Consider the following 14,833-nt stretch of genomic DNA (forward strand, 5'->3'; position numbering starts at 1 on the left):
AAACGCAAGCGCAAGGTCACTAACATCCCCCAGCTTTGTGATGTCATGGAGAAGTGGAAGAGGACTCCAGTGGCAGCCTGTGAAGCTCTGGTGAACTCCATGTCCAAGAGGGTTAAGGCAGTTCTGGAAAGTAATGGTGGCCACACAAAATATTGACACTTTAGGCCCAATTTGGACATTTCACTTAGGGGAGTACTTACTTTTGTTGCCAGCGGTGTAGACATTAATGGCTGTGTGTTGAGTTATTTTGAGGGGACAGCAAATTTACACTGTTATACAAGCTGTACACTCACTACTTTACATTGTAGCAAAGTGTCATTTCTTTAGTGTTGTCACATAAAAAGATATAATAAAATATTTACAAAAATGTGAAGGGTGTACTCACTTTTGTGAGATACTGTATATACAGTTGTGCTCATAAGTTTACATACCCTGGCAGAATTTATGATTTCTTGGCCATGAATGATAACACAAAAACTTTTCTTTCACTCATGGTTAGTGTTTGGCAGAAGCCATTTATTATCAATCAACTGTGTTTACTCTTTTAAAATCATAATGACAACAGAAACTACCCAAATAACCCTGATCAAAAGTTTACATACCCTGGTGATTTTGGCCTGATAACATGTACACAAGTTGACACTAAGGGGTTTGAATGGCTATTAAAGGTAACCATCCTCACCTCTGATCTGTTTGCTTGAAATTAGTGTGTGTATAAAAGGTCAATCATTTTCTGGACTCCTGACAGACCCTTGCATCTTTCATCCAGTGCTGCTCAGGTTTTTCTGGATTCTGAGTCATGGGGAAAGCAAAAGAATCGTCAAAGGATCTGCGGGAAAAGTTAGTTGAAGTGTATAAAACCGGAAAGGGATATAAAAAGATATCCAAGGAATTGAGAATGCCTAACCGCAGCGTTCAAACTCTAATCAAGAAGTGGAAAATGAGGGGTTCTGTTGAAACCCAAGCACGGTCAGGTAGATTAACTAAAATTTCAGCCACAACTGCCAGGAAAATTGTTCAGAATGCAAAGAAAAACCCACAAATAACTTCAGGTGAAAACAGGACTCTCTGAAAACATGTGGTGTGGCTGTTTCAAGATGCACAATAGGGAAGCACTTGAAGAAAAATGGGCTGCATGGTCAAGTCGCCAGAAGAAAGCCATTACTATGCAAATGCCACAAAGTATCCCGCTTACAATATGCCAAACAGCACAGAGACAAGCCTCAAACCTTCTGGCACAAAGTCATTTGGAATGATGAGACCAAAATTGAGCTTTTTGGCCACAACCATAAACGTTACATTTGGAGAGGAGTCAACGAGGCCTATGATAAAAGGTACACCATTCCTACTGTGAAACACGGAGGTGGATCGCTGATGTTTTGGGGATGTGTGAGCTACAAAGGCACAGGAAATTTGGTCAAAATTAATGGCAAGATGAATGCAGTATGTTATCCAAAAATACTGGAGGAACATTTGCATTCATCAGCCAGGAAGCTGTGCATGGGACGTACTTGGACATTCTAACATGACAATTATCCAAAACACAAGGCCAAGTCGACCTGTCATTGGCTACAGGAGAATAAAGTGAAGGAGTGGCCATTTCAGTCTCCTGACCTCAATATCATTGAGCCACTCTGGGGAGATCTCAAACGTGCAGTTCACGCAAGACAGCCCAAGAATTTACAGGAACTGGAGGCTTTTTGCCAAGAGGAATGGACAGCTTTACCATCTGAGAAGATAAAGAGCCTCATCCACAAATACCAAAAAAGATTTCAAGCTGTCACTGATGTTAAAGGGGGCAATACATGGTATTAAGAACTAGGGTATGTAAACTTTTCATCAGGTTCATTTGGGTCGTTTCTGTTGTCATTATGATTTAAAAAGAGTAAACACAGTTGACTGATAATAAATGGCTTCAGTCAAACACTAACCATGAGTGAAAGAAAAGTTTTTGAGTTATCATTCATATTCTCTGAAAAATGGCTAAGAAATCATAAATTCTGCCAGGGTATGTAAACGTATGAGCACAACTGTATACGCACACACACCCACCTGGGGCAAGTGGGGGACAATAGAACTACACTTGCTAATTGCCTACGTTCTAGGCAGAAGTTTACTTTCATAGTAAATTCAGCATTAAGGGATAACTCCAGGCTTAGAAGAGAGCCACAATGAACACAGTTAACCCTGAATTAACCCATGGCTAACCGACTGTACTGTTAGCACTAAGCACACTAGACAACACTACAGTTAGAAAACACCAACTCCCAGGTGCGTCATGTAGAAACCAGTGCTGCAGCGCCTGCACTGGTACACACCAACCAGGAAATACTTGTCACCTTACTCCCAGTGACACGTCCACAGTTACCAATAGATACAGGGACTGAACTACACTCTGTAACTACGTGCTTGTTCTCTCTCTTTCTCTCCCCTCTACATCTGTCCCATAACTCCTAGGCTAGGTCCCTAGGTACTCTGTGCCGCAGGTCCAGTCCCATAACACAGGGAGCTGGCTGCAGCCTGCTAGTGAAGGGGACAACACCCCTTCATTACCAGAGTAAATGTCACCCTATGCCAGTCACCTATTCCCTGGCTGGTTGGCTGCTTAACCACTTTAGCCCCTGAAGGTTTTACACCTTTAATGACCCGGCCATTTTTTGCGATATGGCACTGCGTCTTTTTAACTGACAATTGCGCGGTCCTGCGATACTGTACCCTAATAAATGTATGTCCATTTCTTCCCACAATCAGAACTTTCTTTTGGTGGTATTTGATCACCTCTGAGGTTTTTCTTTTTGTGCTATAAACAAAAAAGACCGTCAATTTTGGGAAAAAACATATATTTTTTACTTTCTGCAGTAATACATATCCAAAAAAATTCATAAAAACAAAAATAAATTATTCATCAGTTTAGGCCAATATGTATTCTGCTACATAGTTTTGGTAAACAAAATCACAATAAGCATATATTGATTGGTTTGCGCGAAAGTTATAGTGTCTACAAAATAGGGTATCGACCCTAGATTTATGGCATTAATTTATTTTTTAATGTTTTTACTGGTAATGGCGGCGATCTGCAATTTTTAGCAGGACTGCGACATTGTGGCAGACAAATCTGACCCCAAGTGACATTTTTTAGGGACCAGTGACATTATTACATTGATATAAAAATGCACTGATTAAGGTATAAATGACACTGGCAGGGAAGGGGTTAACACTAGGGGGTGATCAAGGGGTTAACTGTGTTCCCTGGGTGTTTTTTAACTGTGTGGGGGATGGACTCACTGGAACACTACAGAGACCGCTGTTCCCGATCCACTGGAAACAGCAGATCTCCATGATGTCCCCTGACAGAACGGGGATCTGCCTTATTTACATAGGCACATCCCCGTTCTGCCTCTGCGTACCGCGTTTGCAGGACGCTGGTGGACATCAAGTCCTTGGGAAACCGCAGACGCGCGCCTGCAGTTTAACATGCATGGATCGACGTACAGGTACAGCGGATTGCGCAGGAGAGCCAACCTGCCGCAGTATATATACTGTGGTTGGCCGGCAAGTGGTTAAGCTATGACAAATATATTGTTTTCCCTAGAAATGGCAATATAGCCTACGCTAGACAGCAGACTACATGCTGGACTAAAGTGTACTCTATCCTACAGTCCGCTTGTTACAAGCCCTGTTCTTTGGATATGCCATGCAATACACTGCTTAATGCCACGTACACACGGTCGGACTTGCCGACGGACCAAATCCGGCGAACAATACGATCGTGTGTGGGCTTCACCAGACCTTCAGCTGACTTTTCCAGTCGCAAATCTGACGGACTTTAGATTTGGAACATGCTTCAAATCTTTACGTCGTAACTCCACCGGACCCAGAAATCCGCTCGTCTGTATGCTAGTCCGACGGACAAAAAACAACGCTAGGGCAGCTATTGGCTACTGGCTATCAACTTCCTTATTTTAGTCCGGTGTACGTCATCAGGTACGAATCCGTGGGACTTTGGTGTGATCGTGTGTAGGCAAGTCCGGTCATTAGAAAGTCCGTTGAAAGTCCGCCAAAAGTCTGTCGGACGGGCTGTCAGACTTTTGTAGATGAAAAGTCCAACCGTGTGTACGCAGGATAAGACTAGACTTCAGACCAGGAATGAAACAGTTATCAGTAACTTTACTAAAGGAAGTAATCAGTCAGCTTCTCATATGAATTCCTGTAAAAGGTTCTTTAGTAATCATTGGGTAGTCATACCTGAATACCAGCAGATAGTCCTTTAGTATCCATTAAAGACAAGTGTCCATGATTGGCAAATAATCCACAAGAGGTATTACATATAGTCCTAGATTGGCAAAGATTCTTACAAGGCTAACAGTCCAGTTAAGAATCCTTAGGCTCCCAGTCCCTCATGGAACCCAAGTGCACCCCTAAGGTGGAGGAGCCATCTGCCATTTCCAGCAGCTATCTTTTAGAGTACTGTAGAGTCCCTTTTTATGTTGATCTGTAGAAAATTGGAGGAAAACATTAGCCAAGCAATACTTCAGATCCACCACACATCAACATTGTAACTTATTTACAGGAGAGACTTGACCCAAATGCATATATTCTGATAAGGATAAAGTCCAATTGATACGTAGCTTGTATCCGGGACTCGCAACAGCAGGGCTGGTTTGAAACTATATTTTTTTTTCTTTTTTATGCTTTCAGATTATCTATTTGAGCAGAAATCCAAAAGATGTCTTGGTGTCAATGTATCACTTCCATGAATTATATACCCAGTTACAAATCAAGTTGCAGTGGGAAACATTCTTGGATCTGTTCTTGTCTGGGAGAGGTAGTTCACTAATAAATATTGTATCTACTGAATACAGTACCCTCTGATCACATATTTGCACTACGGTAACTTTTAAAAAAAACTAATTTTATATTTAAATGATTATTTTCTAGTTTTGGATAGTATGGGAAGGGTTTGAACCTTTGATCGTTGTTGGCAGAAGTGTCCCTTTTGAGAAATATTGCCTCTATTCATGTTCCAGTGACAACCATTAAATGCTGGGTTCCCCTAGATTTCTCTCCTAATGGCAGTGGTCCCCAGGATAAATAGTATGATTAGACATCTTACAAGAAATGGTCAGAGAATAGGGACATAATACACATGATGGTCTGAGACTGCAGACATAAAACAGGAGATGGTCATATAGGAGTTGTTAGAGATTGGGAACATGCTTCAGGAGACAGTCATGGACTGGAAACATATTACATGAGGCTGCTAGAAATCACTGCTATAACAAGGTAGAGGGAAAGGGAAACATACAGTATCTGACAAAAGTGAGTACACCCCTCACATTTTTGTAAATATTTTATTATATCTTTTCATGTGACAACACTGAAGAAATGACACTTTGCTACAATGTAAAGTAGTGAGTGTACAGCTTGTATAACAGTGTAAATTTGCTGTCCCCTCAAAATAACTCAACACACATCCATTAATCACCTCAATATAGGGCACTTACACCCCCTTCCTGCCCAATTGCGCAGTAAATCTACACTGTCTAACCATGTGAAATTTTTATCATTTTCTTCACACAAATAGAGCTTTATTTTTGTGGTGTTTAATCACTTCTGTTTTTTGAATTTTTTTCCCCCAAAAAAAGACTGAAAATTAAAAAAAAAAAAAAAAAAAATGTTCTTAGTTTCTGTCAGTAAATTTTGTAAATAAATTTTTCTCCTTCACTGATGGGCACTGATGAGGTGGCACTTATGGGCACTGATTAGATGGCACTTGTGAAGCGGCACGAATATGTCGCACTTATGGGCACTAATATGTGGCACTGATGAGCACTGATAGGCGGCACTGATGGGTGGCAGTGGTGGACACTGATAGGCGGCACTGGTGGGCACAGATAAGTGGCATGGATAGACGGCATTGATGGACATTGATGGGCAGCAGTGATAGCCAGCACTGACTGGCATCACTAATGGCCACTGATTGCTGACACTTGTTGTCACTTAATTGAATACAGGGCACTGATAATCAGTGCCCTGATTACATTCCTAGATGTCCTCTGCGAGGAGATGCCGCTGATCGGCTCTCCTCTCCTCACACTCTGTCAGTGTGAGGCAAGAAGCGCCGATTACCGGCATCTCCGTGTTTACATGTGACCAGCTGTGATTGGACACAGCCGATCACATGGTTAAAGAGCCGCGGCTCTTTACAGAGATTGGGGTCGCACCGTGCCCTAGCAACGAGAACGACAGCGGTCGTTCTGGGAAGCTGTCATATGACGTCCACCCAGAACGAGAGCCGCACCGCCCTGCCGTCAGGGTGGGAGGCCGTCAGGGTGGGAGGGCAGCAAGTGGTTAATGTCTAAACCGCTGGCTGACAACATTGAAGAAATGACACTTTGCTACAATGTAAAGTAGTGAGTGCACAGCTTTTATAACAATGTAAATTTGCTGTCCCCTCAAAATAACTTAACACACAGCCATTAATGTCTAAACCGTTGGCAACAAAAGTAAGTACACCCCTAAGTGAAAATGTCCAAATTGGGCCTAAAGTGTCAATATTTTGTGTGACTATCATTATTTTCCAGCACTGCCTTAACCCTCTTGGACTTGGAGTTCACCAGAGCTTCACAGGTTGCCACTGGAGTCCTCTTCCACTCCTCCATGATGACATAACAGAGCTGGTGGATGTTAGTGACCTTGCGCTCCACCACCTTCGGTTTGAGGATGCCCCACAGATGCTCAATAGGGTTTAGGTCTGGAGACATGCTTGGCCAGTCCATCACCCTTACCCTCAGCTTCTTTAGCAAGGCAGTGGTCGTCTTGGAGGTGTGTCTGGGGTCGTTATCATGTTTGGAATACTGCCCTGCGGCCCAGTCTTAGAAGGGAGGGGATCATGCTCTGCTTCAGTATGTCATATTACATGTTGGCATTCATGGTTCTCTCAATGAACTGTAGCTCCCCAGTGCTGGCAGCACTCATGCAGCCCCAGACCATGACACTACCATGCTTGACTGTAGGCAAGAAACACTTGTCCTTGTACTCCTCACCTGGTTGTAACACTAATGAGTCACATGACACTGGGGAGGGAAAATGGCTAATTGGGCCCAATTTGGACATTTTCACTTATGGGTGTACTCACTTTTGTTGCCAGCGGTTTAGACATTAATGGCTGTGTGTTGAGTTATTTTGAGGGGACAGCAAATTTACACTGTTATACAAGCTGTACACTCACTACTTTACATTGTAGCAAAGTGTCATTTCTTTAGTGTTGTCACATGAAAAGATAGAATAAAATATTTACAAAAATGTGAGGGGTGTACTCACTTTTGTGAGATACTGTAGAGTCGTGTCTGCAGGGGCTTCAAGGGTCGCACAAACAATACCAAAGGGCCGCTTTAAATTGTAGAAAGCACATGATATCACACATTTTGAATTTGTTTACTATACATTATAAAATCTTGGGAATATTCCTTTATTTTACAGTGATTGGCGGGTCATGGTTTGATCATCTTAGAGGCTGGCACACCCACAAAGAGGACTACAATATTCTTTTTATGACTTATGAGGAGATGAAAAAAGCAAGTACTACCTAATTGCTGCTATTTGATACCTGGTGGATTTGTGCTTTTACAGATGAAAATAAATTATTCTGCCGCCATTACCAATTTAAATATACTGTACATTGTGTTGTGTTCTTTTTCTGAACGCATTTTACAATATTCAATTTGTCTTAGGATCTTAGATCAGCTGTAATAAAAATATGCAACTTTCTGGAAATCAAACTTGATGACCAAGCACTAGATACAGTGGTGGAGAAGTCATCATTCAGAACAATGAAACAAGATCCTCTTGCTAATTATGAATTTATTGAAAAGAAGTACTTGGACTTTGAAAAAGGAGACTTTCTTCGCAAAGGTAAAGTTTTGTTAAGTTATTTCAGTTAACAAATATGAAAGAGTAACGGGTTGAGAGGGATTTTGCCTGCAGGACCTGCAATTTCAGACACCTGCAGAAGAAATCTGGTATCGTAGGTCAACTTTTCAGGTGAAATGGGATTGATTTACTAAAGGCAAACAGGCTGTTTACTTTGCCACTGAATATACCCCAGAGCTAAGTTTTTTTGGTTGGTGAAGTTTCACTTTGCAAAGAATATCCAATCATGTGCAAGCAAGAAAAAATAAAAACCAAACAAAAAAAAAAACACATACACAATATTTCCTCACATATGATTGGAGCAGGGCTTTGCCTTATTTACTAAGCTCTGGGGAAAATTGCCTTGCAAAATGCAACTCCTCTTGCAAAGTGAACTTTCTATTTTTCTTTAGTAAATCAACCTCAATGACACTCTGGCAGACTTAAAGAGTAATTCCACATTTGTTGAGAAAAAATAATCCTCTCTGGATGATCAATTTATGCTGCAAGTATTTTAACCTCCCTGGCGGTATGATAATTTCGGATTTTAGATGCTGAAAGTGGTACCATTATTTTGCATGGAAATTTGGCGTTTTATATTGTAGGCCTGTAATTCTTAAGAATAACACACTTAAATCTGTCCACCAAGAGTCTAGTAGATACCCCGGATATGATGAGGTCTGAAACACAAAAACATAAATTATAATATACTAAATAAATATAAATAAAAAAAATAATAATATAATAATAATAAAATAAATTTCCCCACGATTCACTATCGCTCAATTCTGCAAGTGTTCTAATTTACTATCGCTGTTTTCTAGCTGGTCTAAAGCCACTTTTGACATAAAGGGAAACTTTTTGGTTGCTATGGACATTCTTAAGTTTCTGGGCAGAAAGTACAGTATATATAATATAAAACTGCATGCAGGGCATTGGACAAAAGGGATGTGAAATAATTTCATACAGTACTGTAATGTGTAAGATTACAGTAATGTATGTGTTATGATTTTTACTTTTTTTAAAATTTGTCGCCAGGCTCCGCCCTCGTGCGTCGTGACACTCGCAGGGAGCAGAGCCTGGCACAGAGAGGCTTCGGAGGAGGACAAAGCCCGCAGACACAGCGGGGGACATCGCAGGATCCTGGGGACAAGGTAAATAACGCCGCACCAGGATCCTGCAATGTAATTCCCGAGTGTGGCTCGGGGTTACCGCTAATGGTGCTGAAATTTAACCCCGAGCCACACTCGGGAAAACCGTCAGGGAGGCTACCAAACTTTGCAGATTCCCACCTGTTTCTGATCCGAAGAAACATCTGTTTGTTGCACCATATCCCGTGCAGAATGATTCTGAATAGGGAGGGACTGGTTTTTTATAATTAGCTGATGCACTTTCAGTGTTCTGATGAGAAAATTGGCAGTGTCTGCATCCCTTTAGAAGCGGCATGGAATAAGATTATTGTAAGAGGAGCTCTGCTTGCACCTCTTTCTTTTTCTCCTATATCCTGCAACTAAATCCTCTGTTTGCACACCTTACACCACTCCTGGGGTGCCCAATATATCTGCTCAATATGTCCCTACCTCAGAAGGCACCAAAGACTAGCTCCAAGCTCGATAAGTTCTGACGACAAGGTTGGGAACAGGTCGGGGAAGATTGCATCTATCCTTGTCAGATACAGACCAGTCAGCAGCAGACACAACAAAAGTGCTGGAGGCTATATCCTCCTGTTAAGCAATTCTCACTACTAAAATTGATGCGGTAAAAGTGGATATCTCTTTGATCAAAATTTCTGAAAACTCTGGGACAGTCAGAGACGAGAATCAGTCGGTGAAAGATGCCCTGTCCCTGCTACAAAAGCTCTTCGGACCGTATGCAAAAGCAACTGCATCAACTACTACAGAAACAGGATGACTTGGAGAATAGACTGGGCCGCAGTAACCTCTGGTTTATCAGTCTTCTGGAAGGTGCAGAGGGCTCTGACCAGGCCTTCTTTTTGGAGAACCTGCTGATCAACACCTATGGCAGGGAGGCCTTCTCCACATTCGTTGTGGAGCACGCCCATTGCATTGCGGTAAAGCAGCCTCCTCCAGGCGCACCACCACTACCACCACCACTGCTAGACTCCACATTAAAAGACATGCTGATGTCCCAGAGGAGCTCTCTGCAGGCAGACATGTTCTCCTTCATGCACAACTTTGATAACAAAATGTCAGTGGTTGAGGAGAGAATGTCCTGTATAGAATCTAACCTAGGTGACATCACCACTACGGTCAATGATATCATTGATTCTCAAGATAAACAAATGGAGGATAAGTGAATCAAAGATAAATCGTCCAACCTTGAGGACAGATTGCGCCAAAATAATCTTAAAATTTGTGGCGTACTCGAATCTGTACCCAATTTTGATCTATCCCAATATGTGCGTGGCTTAGTCAAGGTCTTGCTCCCTGATTTGAAAAATATTGAACTGACCATAGATTGCATCCATAGGCTCCCCAAACCACCATTCCTATCAGAGTCAGTGCCTAGAGATGTGATCCTGGGAATTCACTTCTACCATGTGAAAGAACAGCTCATGCAGGAAGCAAGACACATGGGTACACTACCAGACCCATATGGTCAGGTACAATTATTCACAGACCTCTCTCAACACACCTTAAGCCGCCATAGACAGCTCAACACTATTACCAAAGCGCTACGCAACCACCATGTCCAATGGATACAATTGATCTAAACACATAGTCGCATCACTCCAAGATGGCCTGCAGATCCTACAATGCTGGGGCCTAATCCCAGACAAACCAACCACCACACCTATGGATCAAAGCCCGGCTCCTGAGAGTCATCTCTTACAGCTGCCCCAAAGGTCCAATACGGCACGCAACCCCACAAAAAACATATTTATCTTCATAGAGACTGTCCCTCCAAATACAATAAAATATGGGACCACTGGCTACAACGCTAGCACTTGCGTATAATCACCCTTTTAATGTATCCAGATCTGAACTCACTGGAATTAGAGCTGCGCCCACCTTGCTTGTTCTTCCTAAATAACCATCTCTCTAATGCCATTTTGCATACTGTATGTAGTTGAAGGTGTATTTATCATATTTATTTATGGAAAAATGACTCTACTGTAACAATGCCTACTCAGTGAAGGTCTATTGACTATACAATCAGATTCTGACTGTCTCCTGTCTGCCTTTAGATGTGCTCCCCTGGCTCCCCTGCTGTGCTGTGTGGTCCTGTAGGTTGGGCAGTCTGACTGTTTTTTGTCTCAGATTCTGACTGTGTCTCTTGTCTGCCTGTGGAAGTGCTGCCTGGGCTTGCCTGCTACTACTTCTGAAATAAGTGGATGAGAACAGAGGGGTCTTAAAGAGACAGTGTACCTGGTTTTGGTGAGAGATTTATATGATTTTCTTCATATATTATGTGCAGATATGAGCTTGCCACAACTGTTAGTGGCACAGAAAACTAGGGAAAAGTAGGAGGGGGCAATATGGGACATGTTTTTAAAAGAGTGCCCAAGGACCACAAATTATGGTGTTGCACTATTTTAGAAGCAGAAGCCCTAAACACGAACACTGAAGAAAACATAGGACCCACCACCGACCATCTTCTCCTCACTAGGACAATCTGCATCCCCCAGATTCCCACACAGGGCAGCTGGTCTGACATACAACTCCATTAAAGTACATATCTCCTACCTTATCATATTTCACAGGTGGCAGATGAGTGGAAGAGCCATTGACTATAATCTTCTTGCAGGTGACAATCTGTATACTGTATCACCCCCCAAGGAAATCCTTGTTCTCTTTGTTGGATTTAGGCTTGGTTCTGAAAGCACTGGTGCAGGGACCCTTTTCTCCAATAGTTTCATTTCTGTTGAGGTTCCTCACACTAAAATTTGTTGTTCTGACAGCAACTACCTCAGACCGAAGGATGCTGTAGATTGCAGCACTTACCTGCAAAGGGCCCTTTTGTGTTTTGATTTTTTTTTACTAAAAAATCATGTTACTATGTCCATCTTCAAAGCTTATTTCTAAAGTGGTATCCAGTTTCGAGGAAAACTGAGAAGCAGTCCGTTCACACAAGAGTCACTGAGTACAAAGCAGGAAGACTTCAGTTCCTTACACATGGTCAAGTTGCTAACAGTGTACTTGCAAAGGTCAAATAATGTGAGGAAAGTGGACAATCTTTTCATTTTGCCATCAAGTCCTCAAGAGTCATCTTCTATTGGATTACCAGAGTGATTCGATTGACATCCAGGAAGTAGGCCTTTCTGTTCCGAAACAGGTGCAAGCTCATTCGACCAGAGGGGTGGCAGGCAGCCTTTGGGGTAAGATGGCAAGCTAAAGTTTTTGCGTGGACTTCGTTTGACCTTGCAAGCTAGGCATGTGGTCAGCAAGTTTGACAAAGTTTAGGACAAGAGAGAAATTCTTTGTGTCTTTAGCAGCTTTTCTTTGATTGTCAGTGTCTCTTTTCATGTGTTCTCTCCTGTGCATTTATTCTGCTATGTTATATCCCATTGTGTTCTGACATGAGTTGGGCCAGGAAAAAAATTGTTTTCAGATACTTACCATCAGTTTCCTTTCCTGGCCTATCCTCACGTCAGCACAGGATTCCCTCCCTAGTGGCCTGTCGCAGGCTCAGTTATCGAACACTTCAGTTTGGGAGGGGACTGTCTTTTATTGAGCTTGGAAGCTAGGAAGCTAGGAAGAGGTGGTCCTGTGGGTTCCAGAGGAGAAGTTAACCCATTTTGTGCTGACGTGAGGATAGGATTGTGCTGTACATTCTGTGCTGTTAATTCTTTCAATAAATTCTTTGGAGATTCTTTCAAGAATCACCTTCTTAATGAAAAAGTAGTAAGAAATCTCTAGGAAGTATCTCACCAAAAGTTACATTTTTGTTGCAGAGGATGCCTAAAACCTGACTTGGCGTCTTAAAGCAGAGGTCTTCACAAGTAGGAAATTTATTTTTTTGGTGGGCATTCTGTACATTTATTAGACAACCAGGTGGTTGTATCATGCCTGCATGCCCCACTGTCTTTACTCACAATTATTTAGTGGAATTCAGACAAAGGAAAAAGTGTACATTATGAACTTTGGTGCTGCCCGTGTAGGCACATGCAAATCATTACCCTCTTCTATGAATTATTGTCAAGCAGATCTCATCAACATGTAACCTACCCAAGGTGTGCAAAATAGAACTCATGACTTTTCTGTTCAATTATGTGGCGCTTTGCTAAATTTGCTTTGCGTTGCTCACTGCCATCTGTATAAACATCTCCCATTGCTCTTCATCAGGCACTGTTGGTGACTGGAAAAACAAAATGACAGTGGCGCAAAGTGAGAAGTTTGACATCGTTTATAAGGAAAAGATGAAGGGTCTACCTCTCAAGTTCTTCTGGGACATCAATGATGAGGAAGCAAGCATGATAGAATGATGTTGCTGAGTATCTAATGCAACTTTGTTGCTTAATTAAAAACTGTACCTGCAAATAAGCTATTACACACTAATCTTTCCAGCTGCCTGTGCCTATGAGCCCTGCTTATTGATGGGGAACTGTACACCAAAACCTGCTAAATAACTGATACTTCTTATAAATCTTCAGTGTGTCTCAATACTCTTAGACCCGGTTCACAAAGGGGCGACTTGTCAGGTGACTTAGTTGACTGACAAGTCATGCTCCATTCTGTGCAATGGAACCGTTCTAATAGGAGCGACTCAAGTCGCTCCGACTTAAGAAAAAAGGTTCCTGCACTACTTTGGGGCGACTTCAGCACGACTTGCATTAACTTCTATTAAAGAAGTTGTTTACAAGCCGAGCTGAGGTCGCGCTGTGTGAGGCGGCTTCAGAGTCGGACAACCTTAAAGCAGCCCCTGTGTAATCCGGCTCTTAGTGGCTCCCACCTGATTAACCACCTGTTTTTACCACTCCCAGGCCATATATAGTATATATCAGTGCACAGAATAGCCACACCTCAGCAACAATAGCTGCTTAATTAAAAATGTGCATGTCCCTTTAAATCCAAGGTGCAAGTGAATCAAGTGTCCAAAGGAAACATTATCTCAATGACAAATCAATATATGTATAAAGGGCTATATTGAACAAATGTATATGATAAATGTCCCAACTCACATTCCAATATGTGATCAAAGGTGCTCATAGCGCTGATCAAATTTGCAATAAAATTGCTCCAGTTTTCAGGTGCTGTCCACATGCAAAGCCCCTTACCAGATATAAAAATCCAAAAAAAGAGATCACATGCGCTTTATCTGCAACAAAGCAGGTAACGACTCTTTCTGGCTGCTCCACTGCAAATTAATCCACTAGTTGGCTTCAAAGCTTACACCACCCTACAAGTCTTTAAGACCGGGCACTTTGCCTTTAACCTACTGGAACCATGTCCTGTGGTCTGATGAGACCAAGATAAACTTATTTGGTTCAGATGGAGGCAGACAGGTGAGGAGTACAAAGACAAGTGTGTCTTGCCTACAGTCAAGCATGGTGGTGGGAGTGTCATGGCCTGGGGCTGCATGAGTACTGCCGGTGTTCTATCAATATGTGCCCTCCGTTGAAAAGTGCCCACGCATGTGCAGGACGGAGCCGCACTCCAGCTGATTTCCTGATCAGCTGGAGTGACGTGACCATGGTGAATGCGTACATCACAGGAGGCTTTTTTCGACAGGAGAGGGAATTTCACGGACACAATTGAAAGCTATTCACAGAGCGGAGGTGGACACTGTAGTTGTTACATTATGCCTCGCTGTTGCAGAGGGGCTTGTGGCTGTGTTGAAGGGTGTGTTTTGTCTGTGTTGCAACCCGCCCTAGGACACAGGCAACAGGCGCTGATCAAGACACTAAAGCCGCCGTGCAACACTGACAAAAGGCGACCTTGAGCAGACTGAAACCCCACCC

The 14,833-nt window shown here is 42.5% G+C and overlaps 1 protein-coding gene across 1 annotated transcript in view; it reads left to right on the forward strand.

Moving 5' to 3' along the window:
* The window catches only part of LOC141134734 (amine sulfotransferase-like), a 38,494-nt gene extending 23,978 nt beyond the window's left edge, over nucleotides 1–14,516 (forward strand). Inside the window, exons 4-7 of the mRNA XM_073624170.1 lie at nucleotides 4,699–4,825; nucleotides 7,483–7,577; nucleotides 7,734–7,914; nucleotides 13,218–14,516. Coding sequence (XP_073480271.1) covers nucleotides 4,699–4,825; nucleotides 7,483–7,577; nucleotides 7,734–7,914; nucleotides 13,218–13,357 — 543 coding nt within the window. The 3' untranslated portion in view covers nucleotides 13,358–14,516. The remainder of the gene's footprint in view (nucleotides 1–4,698; nucleotides 4,826–7,482; nucleotides 7,578–7,733; nucleotides 7,915–13,217) is intronic.
* The last annotated feature ends 317 nt before the right edge of the window (nucleotides 14,517–14,833 follow it).

This window comes from Aquarana catesbeiana, linkage group LG03 (genome assembly GCF_042186555.1).
Source record: "Aquarana catesbeiana isolate 2022-GZ linkage group LG03, ASM4218655v1, whole genome shotgun sequence".
Lineage (NCBI taxonomy): Eukaryota > Metazoa > Chordata > Amphibia > Anura > Ranidae > Aquarana > Aquarana catesbeiana.